The sequence below is a fragment of the Cydia amplana genome, chromosome 17 (genome assembly GCF_948474715.1).
Source record: "Cydia amplana chromosome 17, ilCydAmpl1.1, whole genome shotgun sequence".
Classification (NCBI taxonomy): domain Eukaryota; kingdom Metazoa; phylum Arthropoda; class Insecta; order Lepidoptera; family Tortricidae; genus Cydia; species Cydia amplana.
The window spans coordinates 5,195,806-5,221,464 of NC_086085.1; the positions used below are offsets into that span (position 1 = coordinate 5,195,806).

The following is a 25,659-nucleotide window of genomic DNA, read 5'->3' on the forward strand; positions in this document are numbered from 1 at the left end:
ATTTTCTTTTTTTGCATTTTTTTTTAAATCTGAAGCATTTGAGGCTTAATATTTGGTGAAAGCACTACATATACATAGGTTAATAATCCAGTAAAAGGAAATTGTTTTTTTCGCTAAGGGCAGTTTGGCCATGCTTACCCGGCTATACCCTTTGCCGCCTTTTTCTACTGTCAAGATCTGGTTGACCAAGTATATACATTCTTATCGCGAACGAACTATAAGAATTAGTTCCTTTTAGTAGAGAAATAAAGTAAACTAGCATAGGTACTTAGTTATAATATGTAGGTATAGGTACCTAAACGTCCAGCTGATCATATACAAACTTCAACATTTATTTATTTTATTTTATTCAGCAAATAGGCCACAACGGCACCAAAGAGGATAACCACTACAAGGGCACTTCTATCATAATACTCAGCCGAACGATGCAAAGCCAAATAATTTATGTTAATTATGGACGCCCAGGATTGGGCCGGGTGTTATTATGGCTGTATGTTATTGGCTCAAGGCTCAAGTTACTTTTTTTTTTTTTTTTTTTTTTTAATGGACTTGAGGGCGGTGTTGCCCGTAGCACCCAAGTTACTTTACTCTTTGGCTCAAGTGACATGATTGACTCAGCTCATCAGGGGAGCTACCGCGGAAACCGAATTTCGCAAATTGCTGGGATCTTTCCCTTTTACTCCGATGAAGGCGTAATTAGAGTGGCACTGGCAGAGATGCCCGCAATTTGCGAACTTCGATTTTCGAGGTTATAGCATAGCCCAGCTCAACTTGTTTTGATTTGACTTGACATTGACAGTGACTCAACAGCTGTGACTCAAGTAACGAGCGTTATCTAAGTTATTCGTACAGTACATAAATTATTAGTGGTAAGTTATTGAATGTTTGTATTGTATTTTATAAATAGTGGTTTGAATTGCTCGTCGTATTGTAAATTATCTTAATTAAAAAAAAGTTACAACAGTTAGTTACACTTTAGTGTCAGTACATAAATCGCAAAACGTTAAGTGGGTACCTACTTTAGTAACAAATTAATTGATTTTGTTTTGTGCTATTATTGCGGTACAATAGACCAGGTACAGTATAATTTAAACTAGTTAATAATTGATTAGGTATACTAAATTCTATCTGTTTACGAATCGGAATCCACATCTGTAAATGTACGCCCCTTTGTTATTGTCAATTGTTTTGATTTAAAAATAGGTATTCGGTTGCCAATTGATTTTGCGAGCGTGTAAACTAATGGCCTCACCAGTTTCGGCAAGCCACTGTATCCACTCTGACTCTCAGGCTAAAATTAGCAATAATCTTAAAAAATAATTTATCTTTTATTTCAGGTATAATCAACCGGAATAACATAGCAAAGCAAAATGAGCGTACCAGGGGGTCAATCAGAAAGAGATCCAAATGACCCAAAATACATGCAATTGGCGCAAGAATCTTTTACCAAATATTGTGAGACTAACCCAGGCGGACCAATTGATGTTAAAGAAATCAAAGTCACCAAAGTAACTCACCAGGTAGTCGCTGGTTCCATGACACGGATTACGTTCACAGTGGAACCCACCGACGGTGAAATATTTACATGCTATGCTAAAATTTGGGAGCAGCCGTGGCTTAATAAGAAGGAAATTGAAGTAACATGTGAACCGGACGACTAGTAATCTGGAAAGTGCAAAAGACCGTTATAAATTAAGTGTGAATATTTGTTTTATATTTCAGTTTTGGAATTTATTTTTGATATGTATTCATAAAAGTTTAATAAAAGAAAGTTAATTATATAAAATGTAGTTTTTGTACCCTGGCAAAATAAACTATCCTTCTTCCTACTAGACTACTAGACTATAATAAATATCTTTTTTTCTGCATACTAACCATATGAAATAAAATTGTTTACATTACTAATAATAACAAACAGGCGTACCTAGCTAAATAGTAGTATTGAATCTATAAGATGAGATCTAGAATAGCGATTGCGCCGCGAGTGCATAGCATGTTGGGTGGTAATCCAGAATCCAGATCAGTGTTGCCAGAGCGCTTCCAGCTTTTGTACGTACGTACGTGAAAAAAGGTACGATTTGGGTAAAAAAAGTACGAATTTATTTTTAGGATAAATTTCTTACAGACAATATTTCTGAAGAATCTGGGGCCTACCGCGAAATCCTAAATTCGCAAAATGCGGGGATCTCTCTCTTTTACTCCAATGAAGGCGAAATTAGAGTGACAGAGACAGATGCCCGTAATTTGAAAACATCGATTTTCGCGGTTATAGCCCTGTTTGGAAAAAGAAGAGTCGTGAAATAACTTGAATAATCTAGAGGGCCTACCGCGAACCACCTTCGACGTGTTGCCTGCCTCCCTGTCACACTTAAGTACGAATTCATAAGTGGGACAGAGAGGCCACAAGTCAAAAGTGGTTCGCGGTTGACCCTCAGGGCTATAACCGCGAAAATCAAAGATCGCAAATTGCGGGCATCTTTGTCTGTCACTCTAATTACGCCTTCATTGGAGTAAAAAAGAAAGATCCCGCAATTTGCTTATTTCGGGTAGGCCCTCAGTATCAAAAAAGTTATATTATAAAACAGCATCAGCGTTTGCCTACATTTTGCGATTGCAATTTGCAATAAAAAAAAAGAACTAAGTATTTTAAAGTACACAATACAACTCATTTGTTTTAAGTATTTCTCTCAGTAAATACATTTTAACATAAACAAAGTTAAATTGATATACATGAAAAATTAATGGCCGACCGAATTTTGACTATCTAAGTTTTGTTAAGACAAAACTGCCGACTGCAACTGCTACTTGTAATTACGTAAGTACATTCTTTGGACGTATATTGTCTATACTGTCTATAATTTTAATTTCCTTATAGTACATACATGTACATGGTACTTTTTTATGTGGGCCATTATTTTTAAATTAGAAATTTTGCCCCGAATTAACCAACATACCGAAAAAAAAATTGAAAAACTATCGTACTTCAAAAGGTACGAATTTAGTACGATGTACGCTGCGTACAAAAAAGGTACGCATGGATCCAAAATAGTACGCAAAACCGTACTAAAAGGTACGATTTGGCAACACTGATCCAGATAGAATATCTAGGGACTCTAGCTAGGGAGTCTAGGGTGGTATTCCATCTGTCAAATATCTTGGTGTGCTTTGCGTCTCACTCTCTCATTAAGCGAAATCTGAGATGCAAATACACATTGGACCAAGATATTGGGCAGATGGAATACCACCCTAGCTTCATATGGTGCGCCTAAAATAAGTACTTAGCGTATAAATTAAAATTTTGCCACGCTAGTATAATGCGCGCAATGCATGGCAAACTTGTGTACCATCGCCCACACTGTTAACTGACAATTCGTAAACCTTATTACAAAAGGCATAAGGTCCACCGATGGACAGTTAAGAGTGTTGCTGTTTATATGTGCTCACAGCACATTCGCAGGATGAACGCGGACGCACAATAAGTAGCTTGTGTGTATGTAATCCGTGACTTCCATGAATCAGCTACAAATTAAATAGGTAAAATACTATATTTACAGATGTCTGTCGTACACTATTGTACATATATGTAGGTAACATTAATGAAGATGTTTTTTCCTGTACCTATACGTATACCTGGCCTTTGGCCTTCGCACTTAGACACATACTATTGTTCTGTGTTTAAGCACCAACTTTTAGTTTTTACCACGTACCACTTTAGGTAAGTACCTAATCAGTTCCTATCATAGAGAAATATAAGTAAAGGAAGAGTCGTAACTCCATACATAAGTTTTCTTACCAATACGCAAGTTATTTCGTAGTTGACATCATCTAGTGTCAAGTAGCGGAATTGATTAGTACTGCTAGATGTACAATTTCCAGCTAATATTATAACCGGATTAACCGTAACTCTATTTTCAACACCTTCTGCTTGAAATATATATTAGTTGTAAGTTGTTTTAGCAGTACAATTTCCGTCGGTAGCGACACTTAATGTGACATCCGGTGTCAAGAAGCGGTACTGATAGTTCCACTACTGGCCGTTGGATGTCGATGTCGACTGGGAAATAACTTGCGTTTTGGTAAGAAACTTTGCTTATATTTCTCTTTGCCTCTTTGGTTCCTGTTCCTATGCACAAATAATAATATTTTAAAATTATAGGCTAACAGTTTTACCATGTGACTAATTTTTGAACATAAACAATAAAAAAGTAGGTATTTATTTTTATGATCGACAACATAAAATAACACACGTGTAGGGGCGTTGAAGTTGTAAAATGTAGACAAGTATGTACAAACAATTACTTTAAAATGTTCATGCTGCTATTATTTTAAATATCCGGCCATAAAAAGCTTCACTCCTTCAAAGTAATAAAAAAAATATGTTGGTATAATTTTTTTTTATATCCGATGGTTAGTGGAACCGAAAGTTAACTATCGCTGGTGGCAGAACATTGCAGTAATATAGTTATTTATAAAATATATAAATATTACCTACCTAATATAGTTATTTATAAAAGATAACTTGTTACAGGAGGCGCCATGAGCCCGTTGCTATGATTATTTACGAAAAACAAGTTCAATGTGTTCTTTCCGTGTACTTACCCTGTACTCGTAGAGTAGTTACGGCGGAATTTGCTAATTTAAACCACCCCGTGGCTCCAATACTAATATTTAATATATACATACATTTATTTAGTTGCGTGTCCGCAACGAATTCAACACGATTATTCGACCTAGTATAAAACAGAGCCCATTAGGCCACATACACATAATATATATAATATGTACCTACCTAGGTACTCGTATATAAGACTGCACCAATTGCGGCATATGTCGTACCTACGTAGTTAGCTAGAGTGTAGGTACCTAAGATACTTAGCCAAAAAAAACCGTTTGAATTTTTTTTTCTGGTTAATCTATAGGGGACTTGTTCCCCTATGGAGTATTCAAGTGATATCTACTTACCCAAATTTTAATGGTCGGAATATTATACTTATACCATATTATGTAATATAAATACATATGTATAATTAAGTAGAAATAAAGGGAGACTGACAGTGTCACTTGACTCCAAAATTAAACTAAAAAGTAGTCGTTTTGTGTAGCATTGTTGTAACAAACAAAAATTATACCATTACATGTTTCTTATTTTTTATTTTTTAAAGGAGGCGTCGAGCGTGATAAAACAGCAAAGTAGAGTATAGCGTCAAAAACTTGGCACTCCAGAGATACCTACAAGACCCCATGGACCCGAAATACCAGAAATTGGCCCAAGAATCTTTTGAGAAGTACCGAGAGACTCACTCTGCCGATCAAATCACAGTTAAAGGTATATATCAGGGATCGGAACCGGTTTTTTGCAAAAACTTAGAAATAACCATATTTTTCTAATTATTCTATACTCAAAATGTAGGACTCAGTTGTGTTTTTAGGTTACGACTTCATATTATTAGATTGCCCAATTAGAAATGAAGTAATTAGCAAAGAACGAAAAAATACCGTTTCCGTTCCCATACAAAAAATACCGGTATCCGATCCCTGGTATATATATCATAGTTACAAAAGCAACTAGACTGTTGGTGGCTGGAGTTCATCAGGAGTATCATCTTTCATTCATCGCGTTCCCTAACTATGGTGATGAACTTAACTGCTATTCTGAAGTTTATGAAAAATTAGATCATCAAAAGGAATTTACTGTAAATTGTGATAATGTTAAAAAGCAGAGTAGAATGAAACGAAATACCGATAAAAACCCTTGGGACCTCTACCCTTGGACCACTGGCATGTATAGGAATCCCAATGACACTGGCGAAGTAGGTACCTTACAATTCACCATGAGAGACAAAGTTTAATACTGCGTACTGCGTACCCAAAATCCAGCCAAACTGAGGTAGGTATTATAAGTATATTTATTTTGTCCAAACCTAAACTAAATAAAGCATTTTAATGAAAACCATTCGGTATGTATTAAATCATAAAATGTGACGTCCCACGGGAAAAGGTACCCTATGAGATTTTTTAGTTTCGGAGATATTAAATGTTTAATGTTGTAAAAAGGTGAAAAAATGCTTAATTTGTTTTTATAAATGAGCACAAGTAAATACATAAAATGCGATGCTAACATATATCCTATGCACTAAGGCGAACTTATCAGTTAACCTTTGAGTATCTACTTATAGGTATTATATTATATAATAAAGTATATTATAACATTATAAGTACCTAAAGCTGGAAACAAATTATCGGGCGCGGCTGACGGACGCGGCTCACAGCCGCGACTTATAGGTATCTAGATAATGAAATTAGCGATGTGACGAGTCCACTTTTTTTCAATTCGAATCATTCGAATTGATTCGGCCGCTGATTCGAATTCAAAATCGAGTTAACTCGACTCGACGATTCGGCGCGGTTCGCGACAAGGTCACAGGCACAGATGAGTTAATTGTTGGCTCGGCGAGTTGGCGATTTCGCCGAGTTAGCTAGTGGTCGAGTTGATTCGAATTGCCAATAGTCTTGATTCGAATTAACTCATCTGTGCCTGTGACCTTGTCGCGAACCACGCGAATCGTCGAGTCGAGTTAACTCGATTTTGAATTCGAATCAGCGGCCGAATCAATTCGAATGATTCGAATTGAAAAAAAGTGGACTCGTCACATCGCTAAAGCAGAGTAGAATGAAACGTCAATTAGTTGGCGACTTGGTGCTGTAAAGATACAAGACCCCACGGATCCGAAGTACTACAAAATGGACCAAGAATCGTTTGAGAAGTACAGAGAGACTCAGTCTGCCGTTCAAATCACTGTTAAGGATACGTAGCTCACTCGATAAGTTTTGAGATAAAGAAAAACTATTCAAGATATTAGCACTATTTATTTTTCATTTTTTCAAAATACTCTCTATCATTCTCTACATACACAGACAAGACATCCTACAGACTTAGCATAGTAGCGCTACCCCCTCTGCCACAAATATAGAGTAGTTTTACTCCATTTTCGAGTCAAAGTGTCTTTGTGTGACGTTCGTGTTTTGAACGGACCAATCACGGCACGGGACTCGCTCACCTCGTCTCCCGCACCCCAGTATTTTTGGCAGCATCGCCTTCATGAAATAATTGCTCTAAACTCCGTCTAGAGGATTCCTAGTCTATGTCTACATATACAGAGTTCCATTCGTCTAATATAGGTAAAATCCGTCGCAAGCGTCCGCGCCAGTTAGCGTTGCTCATACTATTTTTCGTTAACCCGATCACGCGCTCCGTGCTTCTACAAATGAGAGACCTCAGAAAATGGCCTGACTAGACAAGAACTTATACACTGGGGCTCGAATTACAAACGCGAGGACACAGTTCACACAGTAGGTATAAATTCAGAAGTGTAGCAAATTAACTTTAGCTACCGTTGCAAATCACTTAATTGGAAAATGCTATTGATTAACCGGAATCCTTATAAAGTATTGTTTTTCCTATTAGTAGGTATTTTGAATCAATTGCTGCACTCGACCTGGGCATCAAAATATGCCTGTATATATTTATGTGTTATTTCTGCTATCATCATTGGTAAGTAAATAAGTATTATTTGTATTAAAACGGTTGTTAAAAAATATACCCACATTAATAAAATCAATCATAGTATTTAAGTAGTCATATATACCTATAGAGATTATTAGGTAAGGTAGTTTTACATCTGTCCCGTCGGATCCTTTCTGTTGAGCGGAATAGAGGAATAGAGAATATCTATAATCTGATGTATAATATTTTCCTGAGGTTTTTTGCAGAAAAATAGCAAAATTTTCTGGTGAAAGCATAGATATAAATTAGTGACAAGTACAACGAGTTTTTAAAATTGTGGGTGGTGGTTTTGGAACCAAAACGTTTTGACTCAAATTGAAGTATCAGATTAGCCATATTACAAAACGATTAGGTATTAGACATGATTAGACGGTAAACGTTAAGTGTAGGTACTTTATAAAATTAGCTGGTATTAATCCCGAGGACGCCCATCACTAGTATCCAAGACAAATACATACACAGTTACTTTATACCTGGGAAGTCAACATTTTGATTACCTACATTACATAGGTAAAATTCTTCATTCCTTCCAGACATACAGCTCCCACGACTAGGTATAGAAAATATTTCCTCTAAATTTAGGCACATCACACATGAGTTACACTTTTTCTAAAATTAAGAGCAGACCTGCAGGTTCACGGAATAAATTCAGATATTCGGTGCCAATAGAGATTAAAAAGACAGGAATTTATAAATCTGGAATATAATAATAAATTATATGTTTTCCAGATCTCCTATGGATATGGAACAGGAGAGCAAGAGGAGCAAGATCCAAGTGATCCAAAATACCAAAATATGGCCGAAGAAGTAGTACGTTTCCACTTGAATGTAACGAAACAGGATACGAAAAAAGTAACAGTGTCTAAGGTTACGACACAAGTAGTGGCAGGACTCCTCACTCGAATACAATTCCGTGTTTTCCTCGTCAACGGTAAATCGGCATTGTGTAATTCTGAAATATGGGATCAATCTTGGAAAGATTTAAGAGTTGTAACTTTTAAGTGTGACTCGCTGTTTTCCAATAAACGACTAAGCTCCAGAGTCAATTCTCGAATCGCAGTAACACGGAACCCTAAAAACCCTAAATACCTAAATTTAGCAAATGAGGCTCTTGACGTTTTCCTTAAAACTCGAGGCAGTAAACTTTTTAACAAAGAAGATGTAAAATCAGTATCTGTAACAAGTGTAAAAGTAAAGATAGGTTCACAAATAACAAATGCCCTTGTTTTCGATGTTACCACTCTCAATAACGGTAAATTTGAATGTGAGGGTGTAGTTTTGGAATCACCATGGAAAGCTTTAGATATGGTTGAAGTTACTAATGTAAATTGTGATATCAGTAAAGGAGACGCAACAAAAGGTCTTCTTACAGGGCAGTCGGGTAAAAATAAACAGATTGGCGGCCAAGTGCGCCAAAACCCTAATGACTCTAAATATAAACGGTTAGCGGAAGAATCTTTTAAGAGATACTTACAGTCGCACACCAATATTAAAATAAGTGTTAAAAAATTAACGGTCGACACAGTAACCACCCAAGTGGTAGCCGGAACCATGATACGCATTGATTTCCACGTTGATCCTAACAAAGGGTCGAGAATTCCTTGTAAATCTGAAATTTGGGAAAAAGTTGATGATAAATTAGATTTTAACGTGATGTGTCAGTTGAACGGTGAAAAAGTAGGAGGTCAAAATGAGCAAGACCCTGAAGACCCCAAGTACAAACAACTAGCAGAAGAATCTTTTCAGAAATATCGGCACACGCATATTGGCCCTCTTTTTGTTGTTAAAGAGATTAAAGTGACCAGAGTAACCACACAGGTAGTTGCAGGTGTAGCCACTAAACTCGATTTCAATGTAATTACTGACTCGAACCTCAGATACCATTGCCATTCCGAGGTTTTGGAACAACCATGGCGTCAAATTAAAGATATTACAGTTATGTGTGACCCGCTTAACAAGTTGTCTGCTTCTGCAAATAGTCCGAAACTTAATGATGATGTTGATGAACGTGTAGGCGGCCAAACAAACGAAGATCCCAAAGATCCTAAGTACAAGAAATTAGCAGAAGAATCTTTTAAGAGATACTTACAGTCGCACACCAATATTAAAATAAGTGTTAAAAAATTAACGGTCGACACAGTAACCACCCAAGTGGTAGCTGGAACCATGATACGCATTGATTTCCATGTTGATCCTAACAAAGGGTCGAGAATTCCTTGTAAATCTGAAATTTGGGAAAAAGTTGATGATAAATTAGATTTTAACGTGATGTGTCAGTTGAACGGTGAAAAAGTAGGAGCTCAAAATGAGCAAGACCCTGAAGACCCCAAGTACAAACAACTAGCAGAAGAATCTTTTCAGAAATATCGGCACACGTATATTGGCCCTCTATTCGTTGTTAAAGAGATTAAAGTGACCAGAGTAACCACACAGGTAGTTGCAGGTGTAGCCACTAAACTCGATTTCAATGTAATTACTGACTCGAACCTCAGATACCATTGCCATTCCAAGGTTTTGGAACAAACATGGCGTCAAATTAAAGATATTACAGTTATGTGTTACCCGCTTAACAAGTTGTCTGCTTTTGCAAACAGTCCGAAACTTAATGATGATGTTGATGAACGTGTAGGCGGTCAAACAAACGAAGATCCCAAAGATCCTAAGTACAAGAAATTAGCAGAAGAATCTTTTAAGAGATACTTACAGTCGCACATCAATGTTAAAATAAGTGTTAAAAAACTAACGGTCGACACAGTAACCACCCAAGTGGTAGCTGGAACCATGATACGCATTGATTTCCATGTTGATCCTAACAAAGGGTCGAGAATTCCTTGTAAATCTGAAATTTGGGAAAAAGTTGATGATAAATTCGATTTTAACGTGATGTGTCAGTTGAATGGTGAAAAAGTAGGAGGTCAAGATGAGCAAGACCCTGAAGACCCCAAGTACAAACAACTAGCACAAGAATCTTTCCACAAATATCGGCATACTCATATTGGTCCCCTATTTCATGTTAAAGAGATTAAAGTGACCAGAGTAACCACACAGGTAGTTGCAGGTGTAGCCACTAAACTCGATTTCAATGTAATTACTGACTCGGACCTCAGATACCATTGCCATTCCGAGGTTTTGGAACAACCATGGCTACAAAATAAAAATATTGAAGTGAATTGTTTCTCACCTTCTAAACTAACGCTATCTAAATCTGCCAGCAGGCTAAAAGTTAAAGGGGGTATTAACATAATAGATGAAGCCATTGCCGATTACTTTGAAAAATTTGATCATCAGCAATGGACAGTTGAGAACAGCGTGATTAGGAGTTCTAATAAAACACGGACACGTTATGGTAAAGAAGATATTAGTTATTCTAAAGTGGACGTATTCGCATCCACCAGGAACGGTGACTACAGTTATTACAATTGCAGTGCGGTTTTTGCTACAAATAAATTGAATGAAGAGATCCCAATTGGCGTAAATTGTAATAAACATACATCGCTGCTCGGTAGAACTGATTGGAGGGATCCTTCTGATAAGATGTTTTTAACTCTAGCCCAAAATGCGATAAAGCAATACATGAGAACTACAAATAACAAGGTTGGTCTGAGAGGAAGGTATGACGTCGTAGTTACTTTTGCTGCCAGTAGTTTAGCCGCAGGAAGGTGGTATGCCATAAACTTTGTGGTTCGACCGCTGAAGGCGGATGTAAATGGATTGAAGTGCTATACACGTGTTTGGGAAGACTTGAAAGGAAAACAAACAATCACTGAAGTAACTTGTGACTATAATAATACAAATCAAAAACGGTACAAATCGTTGAAATTATAGTCACAGAGGAGTTTATCTATGTTTTGATGATGTTTCTCTGTAACACAAGATATACAGTTTTCTATTTCGCAATATCTCTACAAAGTATATACCTACTACCTACCTAAGTTTTAAACGTGACAATGTACTGTCATCAGTTGTTACGCGTTTTAAGAATTACGAATTATGTAGTTAAACAATGAGAACTTTGTTTTCTTCACATAAATAAAACATGTTGCCATTTAACTTGATTTTATTATAATTTTACCAGTTTTACGGATATCCTTACTAATAATATTATGGATTATTAGATAGTTATAGTCATCTATAGGATGATTTTGGGATTAAATCTATCCTATTTCCTTCCCCATGGATTCAAACTAAGTATCTCTATCTATACCACATTGTAAGTAAATTAGTCCATACTAATCATACTAATATTATAAATGCGAAAGTGTGTCTGTCTGTCTCTTATATCTTCAACCAATTTATTTACAATGTAGTATAGATACTTAGTTTGAATCCATGGGGAAGGAAATAGGATAGATTTAATCCCAAAAATCATCCTATGAGGGGATAGAAATGGGACTTCTAGTTTGTATGGGGAATCAATAACCATTGAACCGATTTAAATGAAAGGTGATGAGTTGTTGTTGTTGGGAAGGATACAGTTGTGTGTGTGCAATATAATATTAATAGCAGTCAATAAGAAAATGAAAATTAGGGGAGGGGAAAACTATAACTTTAGATCAATTATATTGGATCTTTTCTTTATAATCTTCCGCATTAGTATCAATGAAAAGTAGATAAATAAGATAAACATGTGTCCAAATTGGATTCTTGGTATTGCATTTTATGTAGGTAACGTTAATTTTAAATTATTCGTAAGCGTTTTAAAGCTATAATAGACCGGACTGCGACCTTGGTCCGGTCTTCGGTCTGAGACCTTTCCGATCGTATGGAAGATGGTCCGCCGTATGTCCGTTAAGGACGTAGCTGTAGCCGTTAAGTGAGTGCGAGAAATATATATTCAGACCGGACCAAGGGCGTGGTCCGGTACGCCCGTCTATTATAGCTTTTATATGAGGCTGAAGCCGTGTCCAGACGAGCTGGGTAAATCGACCGATTTGATCAGGAAAATAATTGGCGCCAATCTCATCGAGCGTCCACACGTACACAATTAAATTTAATCACCAATTTTAAAACCCTGGCTTCTAACTACGCATATTGGCATTTTTGTGTCTGCACCTGCTGATTTGATCGGGGAATCAAATTGGCGTTTGCGTCCGCACGGCCTGATTCGATCGGACAATTTCATCCATCACATTGGCGAAAAATTGTCTCGTCTGGCTCCACTTCATTATGGTGACTGGGTATGTCGAGAGGCCATCTGTGTAGGTCTAGTATATTAATATTCCTAGGTACACGTACTTATCATAATCAAATCAATCAACTGATCGAAAGCGTGGTAACTCCCTTAATTAAAAAGTGTAGAAAATTTGTTAGTGAACGGTGAAAATTACTTAATTGGAAAATCATTTTCATTAACAGAAATCCATATAAAGTGTTATGTTCTATTGTACATAATCATTAAATTAACTACAATCGTGCGCACCGTATTAGTATGCATTTAAATATATTATTATTATTCCTGCTAACATCAGGCTGGGTAAGTAAATATAGTATGTTTTTTAATTGCCTGTGTTCTTTAATTCAAGTGAGAAATTTTTAAAAACCAACTCAAGTTTGTGTTAGGCCACCATATTCGTTCGTATTCGGCCTGTTAACCATATTAGCTTTCTTCTACATGGGGCTCTTCTGTATTAGGTATCTACCTATTTATGGTCTATTTTAGATTCTATCCACTCGCAATTGGGACTACCTCTTGGTGAGTGCTGTCTCAGCGTGCTTCCTAAAATAAGGGCGGGGGCAGTATTCGCTCAACGCACCACTTTAATTTCATTAAATAATCAACGTGTTTGTTTTGGCTTCGCGCATCCAAATCCGCGGATTTTTTAAGCCTCTAAATTATTTTCGGGTATAGGTACCGTTTACGTAATTTAAATATGAACAGTTACTAGACTTCAGCTGAATAACGATTTTTCAGATCTGTTACGGATATGCGGCCGGCGTATCACTTGGAGGGGAGCAGGAACAAAATCCAAATAATCCTAAGTACCAACAAATGGCTAAAGAAGTAGCACAGTCCTACTTACACATAAAATTCAAACTAATAAAGAAAATAACAGTACATAAAGTTACGACACAGGAAGTTGAAGGGACCATTACTAGAATACAATTCCAAGTTTTCCTAGTTAACGGTAAATCGCCAACGTGCAGTTCTAAAATATGGGAGAAAACTTGGGAAAAACTAAAAATTGTATCCTTTAAATGTGACTCACTTTTTTCTAAAAAACAACTAAGCTCTAGAGTTAATTCTCGACCCGGTCAGGAACGGGACCCTAAAAATCCGAAATATCAAAAATTAGCAAACCTGGCTATAGGCGATTTTTTTGCCATGCCAGGCAAAAGACCTTTTAAAAAAGAAGACGTAAAAACAATATCTGTATCAAGGGCAAAAGTTAAGGTGGATTCCAGAATTATGACGGTCCTAACTTTTGATGTCATGACTCACAAAAAAGACCGTTATAAATGTAAGAGCGTAGTTGTAGAAACACCATGGGAAACTATAGAGTCGACTAAAGTTACCGATATAGATTGCGAAATCACTAAGGGAAAAAAAACAGATGAAACACAACTTCCTGAACTGGGACCGCCCCAAGATGAAAAATCAGGGGAAACACTACTTCCTGAACAGGGACCGCCTCGAGAAGAAAAATCAGGGGAAACACTACTTCCTGAACAGGGACTGTCTCAAGAAGAAAAATCAGGGGAAACACAACTTCCTGAACTGGAACCGCCCCAAGAAGAAACTTCAGGGGAAACACTACTTCCTGAACCTGAAGTAGGCGGCCAAGAACTTCAAAATCCTAACGACGCTAAGTACATACTCTTAGCGAAAGAATCTCTGAAAAGGTATCTTAAATCGCACACCAGCGTTAAATTTTCCGTTAAAAAACTTACAATCGACAAAGTAACCACACAAGTGGTAGCTGGAACAATGATACGCATTGATTTTCATGTCGATTCTTACAAAGGGCAGAGAATTACTTGTAAATCTGAGATTTGGGAAAAAGTTGATGACAAATTAGATTTTAACGTTACATGTCAGGTGGACGAGTTAAAATTTGGCGGTGAACAACAACAAGATCCTCAAACCCCAAAGTACAAACGTTTAGCTGCAGAATCTTTTGAAAAGTATCGAAAGCAACATCACCCGCGATTCATATATGTTTCAGTTAAGAAGTTTATAATGTCTAAAGTAACAACTCAAGTTGTTGCAGGAGTAATTACTCGACTCGATTTCAATGTAATCCTTACCAAAGGCAAGCCATTACAATGCCTTTCAGAGATTTACGAACGAGCAGGTCAAAAACGTAAAAACATTAACGTGAAATGTGAACCTATATCGGCAACCAGTCAGAAACTGACCGGAATACCAGGCGGCGAAGCGAATCAAGATCCTGATGATCCAAAGTACCAAAGATTAGCAAAAGAATCGTTTAAAAAGTATCAAATGGCTCATAATTTAGATAAATTTACACTTAAAGAACTTAGGGTGACTAAAGCTACCTCGCAAGTAGTTTCAGGAGTAATTATTCGAATCGATTTTATGGCAATTCCTTCCAAAGGCAATGCGTTAGAATGTCATTCTGAGATATTGGAGCAACCATGGCTACAAAACAAAAATATTGAAGTCAATTGTTCACCTTCTAAACTAAGGCTATCTCAATCTGCCAGCAACCCAAAAAATAGTGGACAAAGCTTCATAGATAAAGCAATTACCGATTACTTTAATACTAAGGGAGGGACAGTTAAGCACAGCGAGGTTAGGGGATTAAGTAAAATACGGACGCTTCGAGGTAAAGAAATTATTAGTTATTATAAAGTAGACGTATTCGCATCCGGACCATTCGGCGATGGTTCTAGTCATTACAATTGCAGTGTAGTTTTTGGTACACGAAATAAATTGATCGATCAGATCCCAATCGGCGTAAATTGTATTAAATATAATAAACTTAAAGGAGGAACATATTGGGTAGATCCTACTAGTAAAAAGATATATTATTTAATGTTAGCGTCAAAATCCCTAAAACAATACACGGAAACTTCAAAACTTGGCGTAAGTGGAAAGTATGACATCGTTATTACTTTTATTACCAGTAGTTTAGCCGCGGGTAGGTGGTTTTTCATAAATTTCGTCGTTCAACCGCTAAATGCGGATGTTAATGGACTGAAGTGCTCCACAAAAGTTTGGCACGACTTGAAAGGACGTAATAAAATTCAAAAAGCAAATTGTGATAGGAATATGTAAAACATAAAACTGGATAATACAATCCGTGTGAAGAGTAGAGTCGCTGTGCAATTAGATAACTGTTTAATGCTATTTCTCTGCCTTTAACATTTAAGTATACATCACATTATAACATAACATTACACAGATTCTTAAGTACCTAGCTACATATTTGCAATACCCTGTACAACGTGTGCTGAATTATATAGACACCATTATGAATGCTTTATGCATGATTTCATTCATGAAGTGACCATGCAATTTTGCGACCGAATGTAGGTACAAAAAAAGTATATTAGTAAACGTTATTAATTGTCACTGTCATCCGACGTTATAGGTATATAGTTACTGTATGTGCTTTACGAATCATATAACCAAATGAGGAGTGGTATTTGTTTTTGAAATAAATGAGATTTTCAATCGATACTGTTTTTTATAATAATTATAATAATGATTTTAATTTTACCAGTACGGATATTTCCCTGCGTATTTTTTGTAGAAGCTTATATTTAATTATTAGGCTGTTTCAGTCAACTTAAAAATAAACGAGAAATGGGCGAGAAATCATACTAAGTAGGTATACGTGGGAAAAAACATCAATCACTAAATTCTTACTCGAAATTATTTGTATGGACCTCGGATCTCAGTAGGTACCTATATGTTATGCAGATGATATGGTAATGTTGAGCCCTGCGATCAGGGATTTAGTGAAATCGCTTAATATTTGTAACAATCGAATTGTCCTTTGTCCTAAAAGGTCGAAATGTCTAGAATAGTCCTGAAATTTGGTATGTAGGTATGTTAATTAAAGTATCCCTGCTAGAGACAAGTCGCTTCCTTGACGTATTCTAAAGATATTAGAGAAAATAAAGGAGTGGAATAAATAAAGAAGAGTTCGCTTTTGCTTTTCTGGACTGTCTGTGCTCCTCGAGACAAAGTAGCAAATTTAAAACCAATTGTTGTTGGATGTGCTTGAGAGCTTTGAGGTATTATTTACACTATAAAACGCCCCGAGAAAAAAAAAACAGTTAAGACCATGCTCGGTATAGCCGGAGAGCTAGCCACGGAAATAGGGATGCAATTTATAGAGCAACGAAATAGGCGCTCAAGTGGTTTGTGTACTTTCATCACCTGGCGCTACTTTTCCCTCAAATAAAACGCCTGGCATTGTTATATTTGAATTAAATACATAATTAGCTATTATATCACACCAAACAGAGCACACCAAAAAGTAGTGCCAGGTGATGAAAGTACACAAACCACTTGAGCGCCTGCATGAAGACCACGAGCAAATTGCACCTGACTCACAATTGCTTTACGCATAGTCGTATAAAATGTCGCATATGCGCTCTAAAAATTGCACACCTTCAATATATGTTACAACCCCTTTGTTGCCCATCCACTATCCCACTCACACACCCACCGCTGAACAGCTGCCAGGCGTCCAATTAATAATGATAGTATAGCCATAGAGAAATATAGTAAGACAAGAGTGCTCACTCCATACATCAGTTTTGGTTCGCTACTCGATGCTAGATGTACCTAGACACTGAAATTAATAGTCTTTTTGGTACCAAAACTGATGTATGGAGTGAGCAATCTATGTATTTTTTTCTCTATGGTATGGCACACTAACTAGAGGGATTTCGTTGCTCTATAAATTGCATACCTATTTCCGTAGCTAGCTCTTAGACTAGTAGTTGTCCGTCCATTGCAAGGGGCTTATGAGCATAATAAATGAGGTATTTTTCTTCTTAGGGTCCCGAACCTAAATAAAAAGACGCAATTCATAATATGAATTTAAAAATCTTTTATTTACATTACATATTACACTTACATATTAACCGAATTTCAAGTTTTCAACTCATTTGGTCCAGTACAAGATTTTTAAATATGATTTTATCGTTTATATATCAAATGAAATAGCTGGTTTTTTGAGTATTCCGAATTTAAATGTTTTGAAGTTATTTACTAAGTAGGTGAATACTGACCCCTCTCTCCTAAATTACAGAATTCACAATAAAAATAAAACGATAAGTAATAGTTCTTTATCTAGTATAACGTCCTTCTTATACAGGAAAACCTATAAGGAGGTCTGTACCTCTGAAATGTATATAATTATGTCACCGTAAAATTGTAAACACTCGTCATATTATAATCTCGCTAGTTACATTATAAACTGACGGTAGGGAGATTATAATCTAACCTAACCTAACCTACGTTAGATTATAAACTAACGGGTTCACAATCTTACGGTGTCATATACATATACATATGACACCGTAACATTGTGAACCCGTTAGTTTATAATCTAACGTAGGTTAGGTTAGGTTAGATTATAATCTCCCTACCGTCAGTTTATAATGTAACTAGCGAGATTATAATATGACGAGTGTTTACAATTTTACGGTGACATATATAATAAACAGATTAAATTTTAATTTTTTTTAAAGCGTGAGTCGAATTTACGGGAAAAACATAACGTCCTAACCATTTTAGCAATTTTAAATTTCGTACTTACCTTCTTTTATTCCATTACAGTTCAACATTATTTTCAATTTGATTTTGTGGTTTAAAAAGGACATCGGGACGTAGGAGGTTAAAATTACTAGGTAATCAGTTAATCACTGAGCTAAGCGGTGGACAGAAAAACAAAATGCAGATAAGGGCGTTTTTCTTTTTGTTGTCCCCTACACTTTTTTTTCAATTTTGGGATTTTTTATGTTATTTCTACTCAGAATCACGAGCTCTTTCTATCCTAATAGGGGAAAAAAGTGTCCTAAGGTTTTTATTTCCATTCCGTCACCATTTTTCATAGACTTTGTATGGCGGTCGCGAAATGGAAAGATCGAAAAATTTATGGAAATTTTGGGACACTTTTTTTCTCCTATTAGGATAGAAAGAGCTCGTGATTCTGAGTAGAAATAACATAAAAAATCCCAAATTTGAAAAAAAAGTGTAGGGGACAACAAAAAAACGCCCATAAACGGACAAAGCGAACAAGTCCTGTGTTCCTAATAGTTTACTACGGAATCCTAAAACAAAATATGTGTTAGCTAATTCAGACAAAGCATAGCTAAACACTCTTAATTGTATCAAATTTACTATGACCGTCGCAGATTAGTTATTAAAAAGTAATTAACCTATGATTTGTGACTCCGTGGGCTTTTTAGTTATTTAGTATACCGAATATAAATGCGGATTTCAACCGCAAATCTTTATGTATCAAAATATAATCACATAATATATTAAGTACATCACTTAGTTCACATCACGGACAATCTTGGGAATAAAAATGCATGTTCATATTTTAGTTTTTCTGCTTATCTGGAGTGGGGTAAGCAAATATTACATTTATTTTTTTAACACTAACAAATATAGGTATCAAAAATATTTGGCAATCTTACACAAATTTGTTCTTATTCTTTTTTTCTTCTAAATTTTTTTTATCTTGGTTGTTTTATTTTTTGCAGTAGTTAAAAGGGCATTGCCATCAAACTTGAGTAGGTAGATATTTATTGCAAATTCGGCACATCGGATATTTATGATTGAAATGGAAACGGGACACTATTTTATTATTTGGTCTGGGGTTTCGAACGGGACTTTGTGGTCGCAGGCAGAATTGTGTCAACATGTTTTAACTGCGCGAGTTTTGCGAAATACCCGCACTTGGTCTTGTTTGAAACCTATTTATTGTACAATAAAGTATATACATAGGTACGTACTTTTACGCTAAGGTTGCCTACACACAACCACAGAATAAGTAATAGTATTATGACATAACGCAAAACTCAGTTTTATGAGTGAAAATCGAGTTAGGTACTTTAAATCAATACATCGGATGTTGCTAATGTTGCTAGCAAGATGATTGTTTGCTGTTTTAAGCTCAACCGGCAAGCATAGTAACAAAAACATTGTGAGTTACATAAACGCTTGATTATTAGGTACTTTTGCTCCTTATAAACACAATTCACAAAATAGGGCGAAAATTTAAAATTGTTAATATCACCTTCAAAATTATTCTTTCTTAATACTTACAAAATGGTGTTTCAGGTCTGCTACGGCGATGAGACAAACAGAATAATAGGAGGAGTACAAGAGCAAGATGCAAGTGATCCTAAATATCAAAACATGGCTAATGAACTAGTACACTACTATCTAAATGTCAGAGACCAAGACAAAAAAAATGTTACAGTTATTAAAGTTACGACACAGGTGGTTTCAGGAATCATCACTAAAATACAACTCCGATTATTCCTGGTTAGTGGCAAATCGACAACATGTGATTTCAAAATATGGGAACAAAAATGGAAGGATGTAAAACATGTAACTCATAAATGTGATTCGGTGTTTCTTGAAAAATTAAGTTCCAGCAATTTACATCGACCTGAGAAAGATCGGAACCCTACAAATCTTAAATACCAAAACATAGCACAAGTATCTATTGATACCTTATTTGAAAGCCCCGGCCGTAAGCCTTTTGAAAAAAAAGATATAAAGGAAATATCTGTAGGCAAAACAAAAGTAGAGATAAATGCTGAAATAAAAATTACTGTTGAAATCCATGTGATTACAGTCAATAATGACCATTTTAAATGTACTAGTAGGGTTATCGAAGCTCCGTGGTCACTCGAAAATCCAGCAAAGATCACTGAAGTAAACTGCACGAAAGCGAATGGTGATACTGAAAATGAACCAGGTGGACTAGAATCCCAAAATCCTAAGGATCCTCAGTATAAAGAATTAGCAATAGAATCTTTAAAAAACTTTGAACAAATTGACAACTTAAAACAGGTAAATGTAACTAAAGTGACCACGCAAGTAGTTTCTGTAATTATCACTCGTATAGATTTCACTGTTATCCCTATTAAAGGTGAGTCATACTCATGCCATTCAGAGATTATAGGGAAAATAACCGTAAGTACTAAGATTTTTAAAGTATCCTGCGATAAAAAAGATAGCTCAAAGATGCCTGGTAGCCTAATACCTCAAAATCCTGAAGATCCAAAGTATAAACAGTTAGCAATGGAATCTTTTGAAAATTATCAACAAACTAATGATTTCATAGGATTTAAAACGCTGAAAGTAACTAAAGTAACCACGCAAGAAATATCCGGAATTATCACTCAATTAGAGTTCATTGTGGTTCCAACTAAAGGCAAAAGTTTTGCATGCCGTTCACAAATCATAGAACAAAAGTGGGTTCATAATAAGGTCATCAGCGTTACCTGCGACAGGCAAAAGAACCCACAGATTCCCGGTGGCCTTGTACCCCAAAATCCTAACGATCCCAAGTTTAAACAATTAGCAATGGAATCTTTTCAAAATTATCAAGAAACTAATGGTTTGATAGGATTTAAAAAGCTGAAAGTAACTAAAGTAACCACGCAAGTAGTATCCGGAATTATCACTCAATTAGAGTACATTGTGGTTCCAAATAAAGGCAAAAGTTTTGCATGCCGTTCACAAATCATAGAACAAAAGTGGGTTCATAATAAGGTCATCAGCGTTACCTGCGACAGGCAAAAGAACCCACAAATTCCCGGTGGCCTAGTACCCCAAAATCCTAACGATCCCAAGTATAAACAATTAGCAACAGAATCTTTCGAAAAATATCAACAAACTAATGGCTTTGTAAAAATTAAAAAGCTCAAAGTGAATAAAGTAACCACGCAAGTAGTCTCTGGAGTTATCACTTCGATATATTTCAATGTGATCCCTAAGAGAGGTAAATCATTTGCATGCTGTTCACAAATCATAGAACAAAAGTGGGTTCATAATAAGATCATCACTGTCACATGTGACAGGCAAAATAACCTACTGGATACCGGTGGCTTAGTACCCCAAAATCCTAACGATCCCAAGTACAAACCATTAGCAATAAAATCTTTCAAACAACATCAAAAAACTTATCGCTATGTAAAAGTTAAGGACATCAAGGTGACTAAAGTAACCACGGAAAAGGTTCCTGGATTTATCACTCGAATTGAGTTCGATGTGATTCCTATAACAGGCAAATCATTATCATGCCGTTCAGAGCTTGTACAGCAAAATTGGGTTACAAGCATCACTTGTTACAGGAAAAAGTACCCACTGGTTCCCGGCGGTGAATTGTCTCAAAATCCTGACCTTCTTAAGTACAAAAATTTGGCAAAAGAATCATTCAAAAAGTTCCAGGAAACTAATGGTGTTACTATAGTTAAACACATCAAAGTACATAAGGTAACCACTCAGGTTGTAGCGATTGCGGGCATAATCACTCGAATTGATTTTACTGTGACTCCTATCAAAGGCGAACCACTCATATGCAATTCTGAAATTTTTGAACAGAAATGGGTTCAAGGTAAAAATATAATCAAAGTGAACTGTGAGATATCTCAAAATCCTGATAATCCCAAGAGCAAAGTCGGAAGTGAAGATGAACAAAACCCTGACAACCTAAGTACTACCAATTAGCGAAAGAATCATTTCAAGAATTTCAAAGATCTACTTATGATCCTCCGGTCCGAAACGTTATAAAATAATGCCTAAAGTAACTACACAGCACGTTCAGGGACTGCTCACGCGAGTTTATTTCAATGAAATTCTTGTTAGTGGAGAATGTTTGAAAGCGAATCAGAAATTTTTAAAAATCGTGGGAAGCATACAAAGGAATTATAGTTAAGTGTCATTCAGGATAGTAATAATTCGGGGCTCATTTATCTCCTCTCGTCGGAAAAAAAACTATCGGGGGAATGATAAATAAAATTATGGGCATAGAATGTACATTGCAGAGCGCCTGCCTAAAACAATACACAATTATTGTATTGAATAGAACGTAGGAGATAGATGTACAAACATAAAAATGTGCTAATAATAAATAAAAGAACCTAAAATTATATCACCGCCTTCTTATATGATTATAGCCATATAATAAATACCTTTTTCTACTCCAGCACTTAAATGTGTCAATTAAATGACTGACAGTGATATCTAAAGCAATGTCATTTGAATGCTTTGTCTATAGGCTCATAAGATGACTGCTAGCAGTCATCTTATGAGTATAATACAACTGCTTTATTTTTTTTTAAGATACAAGTTCCGATCATCTTGATTGAAAGAGGTATGTTTTCATTTACAATAATAACTCTTTTTTTTTTAAATAATAACTCTCTTTTTTTTTTTTTTTTTTTTTTTTTTTTTTGCTGCAGCTGTCATAGAAAAAGTAATGTATGCAACAGCTCATAATTGGTTCTTAAAATTCTCGGGTCTTTTTTTACAAAACTCGACTACGTCTCGTTTTGTAACTTCGATCCTTGAATTTTAAGAACCCTTATTATATCACTGTTGCATAAACTACTATACTACGGCTCACAGTGTGAATAATGTTATGTATTGTACTGTATTGTACATATTTATTTATTGCAATTCACATGTACATTACAGGTCTGTGCTATTGCAAAGTACCTAAAGCAAAGTTAGTTTAACCCTCGTGCGTTAAAACCCTCGCAACGCTCAAGATTCTACATTTCGAACCACTCGATCTCTCGCTCGCTCGTGGTTCCATTTTTGTAATCGTCGCTTTCTCGAGCAGGTATCAATATTAGTACGAGGGGTTAAGCAATAACTATGCTCCCTTGTGAAACAAATAACTATTTACAGTACATATGGGGCTACTTTTCCGCACTAGTGCGTAAAATTGCACTTTTCGTGCGTATGTCGAAACTTTAAAGTGCCATATGTACTGTAAAACGTTGTTCGATACACGTGCGATACAGGTAATTCGCAACTCGTGTCGATTTAAAACACTCCCTTCGGTCGTGTTTTAATTTATCGCCACTCGTTTCGAATTTCCTCTTTTTCGCACTTGTATCGAAAATAACTATATCTGTAGGAAACGACTCTATTGATGTATGCATAAATAGTTTGTTAAGACGATGTGTAACCTCATTTTGCAGTCGTCGTCCTAGTTTACAGAGGCCGCGGCCGGGCCACTGTCTAGGTACGCTTTGTGTGCCCTGGCCCCTACTATACTTATTATATACACAAAATATCACTATCACTATCATTACATAGTATAAAACAAAGTCGCTTTCCTGTCTGTCTGTCTGTATGCTTAGATCTTTAAAACTAAAGTCTATTTTTTTATTCGGTAGACTGAAATGACAGCTAATTGTATGAACATGAAATGTCATTTCATACTATTAACTGTCATTTCAGTCTACCGAATAAAAAAATAGACTTTACGCAACGGATTTTGATGCGGTTTTTTTTTAATAGATAGAGGAAGAAGAGAAAGAGGAAGAGTTTCAAGAGGAAGGTTTATGTATAATTTGTTAACCCGTGCGAAGCCGGGGCTGGTCGCTGTCTACCCATAAAGGTCTGTTTATATACTTTATATCTACAGACATTGAGCGTGTCAGACACGTGCCGTGCATTTTTTTATTACTTATAGAACCAGTTGCCTGTTGGTGTCTGCGAGGCCGTAAAACGATAGATCCCATAAAAACATTACATGTAAAAAGGTGCAAGTCTCGCAACGCTTCTACTAAAAAAAAGTTTTGAGATGTAATGTGAAACCAAGTCGGTTATTTTAATCAGTTATTTTTGTAGTAGAAGCGGGCATTTCTCAGGAGGACCATTTTTACGTGTCCGGGGCAAAAAGTTATTGAATTTACTGTTCAATAAATCTGAATTAATTCAGGCATGATTTTCAGCATATATTCTGTCTGGGACACTATCAAACTATTTATTTATTATTTATATAATACATTAAAAAAAATATCTAAATGCGAAAAATGATGTCCGGTGGGCGTGTCCCGCGCCAAGATTTTTTTAAACAAAAAATTATTACTCAAGATGGGGCATTATATCGGAGTTATTATCGGTGTTCACGCATAAGGTATTAGTTAACTGATCATATTCTTTATATAAAAATAATGTGTTTGCTCAACACATTGAATAAAACCAAATTTACGATGTGTCCCGGGCTATTGACCGATATTGGTGTAATTTACAAACCATGTCGGTACTCTTACAAAGTTGTAGACCAGGAACTCAGTGGCTCAAACAAAGTATGCTTTAGTTGTGCCTTAACCGTTGAATAAAGTAGAGGTGCAGTCACAGTATACTAAGGTAGTTTTTTAAATGTTTCTCTGTCATTCGGTGGATTTGGTTCTATGTTTTTTTGAGATCGGTGGTGCAATTTTCTCCCACAGTTTTAGTGCATTTATCGCTATGCAAGTGATTAAGAAATCCTCGAAAGTACCTAAACCCATCATTATTTCATCTCCTCTGTATTATTCATACTATTTCTGTAATTGCTAAAAAGCGATTAGTTTTGACATCACTGGTGTTGATTTCCTTGGTTTCGGTGGATTTTTTGACTACCGATATCAAGAAAGTGATAACTGAATTCAAATCCAGCTTTGTAAACTAGTTTGTTGTACTTTATTTTCTAACTTATCACACCTAAAAAGTTCAAGATACGCTTTATAAACGTAAAACTATGCTTGTACGTAAATTAAGTCATAGTATAAGTAAACAAAATCACTAGTTTACAATGAGTAGTGTTTTTTTTTTCACGAGACGTATGTTGAAAATCGTAGATCCAATGTTTCTTTCTCTCTTTTTGCTGTTATCTATAAATCAAGACAACAGCGAAAAGAGAGAAAGAAACATTGGATCCATGAACCTATAATATTACGGACAGAATTTCGCTTACAACACAACTGTGATTCCAACATCCACCAGTTTCTAAGTATTTACGCGTGACACACACACATTGACAACCCACATCCACCAGTTTGCCGTCAGACGAATCGAAACGTCATTGAAGTAAACACGTCGAAGAAAAATATAAAATATGCCGGCATGCGTAGCTAAATCCTGCTAGAAT

The 25,659-nt window shown here is 36.0% G+C and overlaps 1 protein-coding gene across 1 annotated transcript in view; it reads left to right on the forward strand.

Moving 5' to 3' along the window:
- Nucleotides 1-22,253, forward strand: part of LOC134656047 (uncharacterized) — a 48,008-nt gene extending 25,755 nt beyond the window's left edge. The window contains exons 5-9 of the mRNA XM_063511563.1: nucleotides 1,362-1,660; nucleotides 5,878-5,887; nucleotides 8,294-11,388; nucleotides 12,968-13,037; nucleotides 19,836-22,253. Of these exons, the coding sequence (XP_063367633.1) occupies nucleotides 1,362-1,660; nucleotides 5,878-5,887; nucleotides 8,294-11,388; nucleotides 12,968-13,037; nucleotides 19,836-22,238 (5,877 nt within the window). The 3' untranslated portion in view covers nucleotides 22,239-22,253. The remainder of the gene's footprint in view (nucleotides 1-1,361; nucleotides 1,661-5,877; nucleotides 5,888-8,293; nucleotides 11,389-12,967; nucleotides 13,038-19,835) is intronic.
- Nucleotides 22,254-25,659: the final 3,406 nt, after the last annotated feature.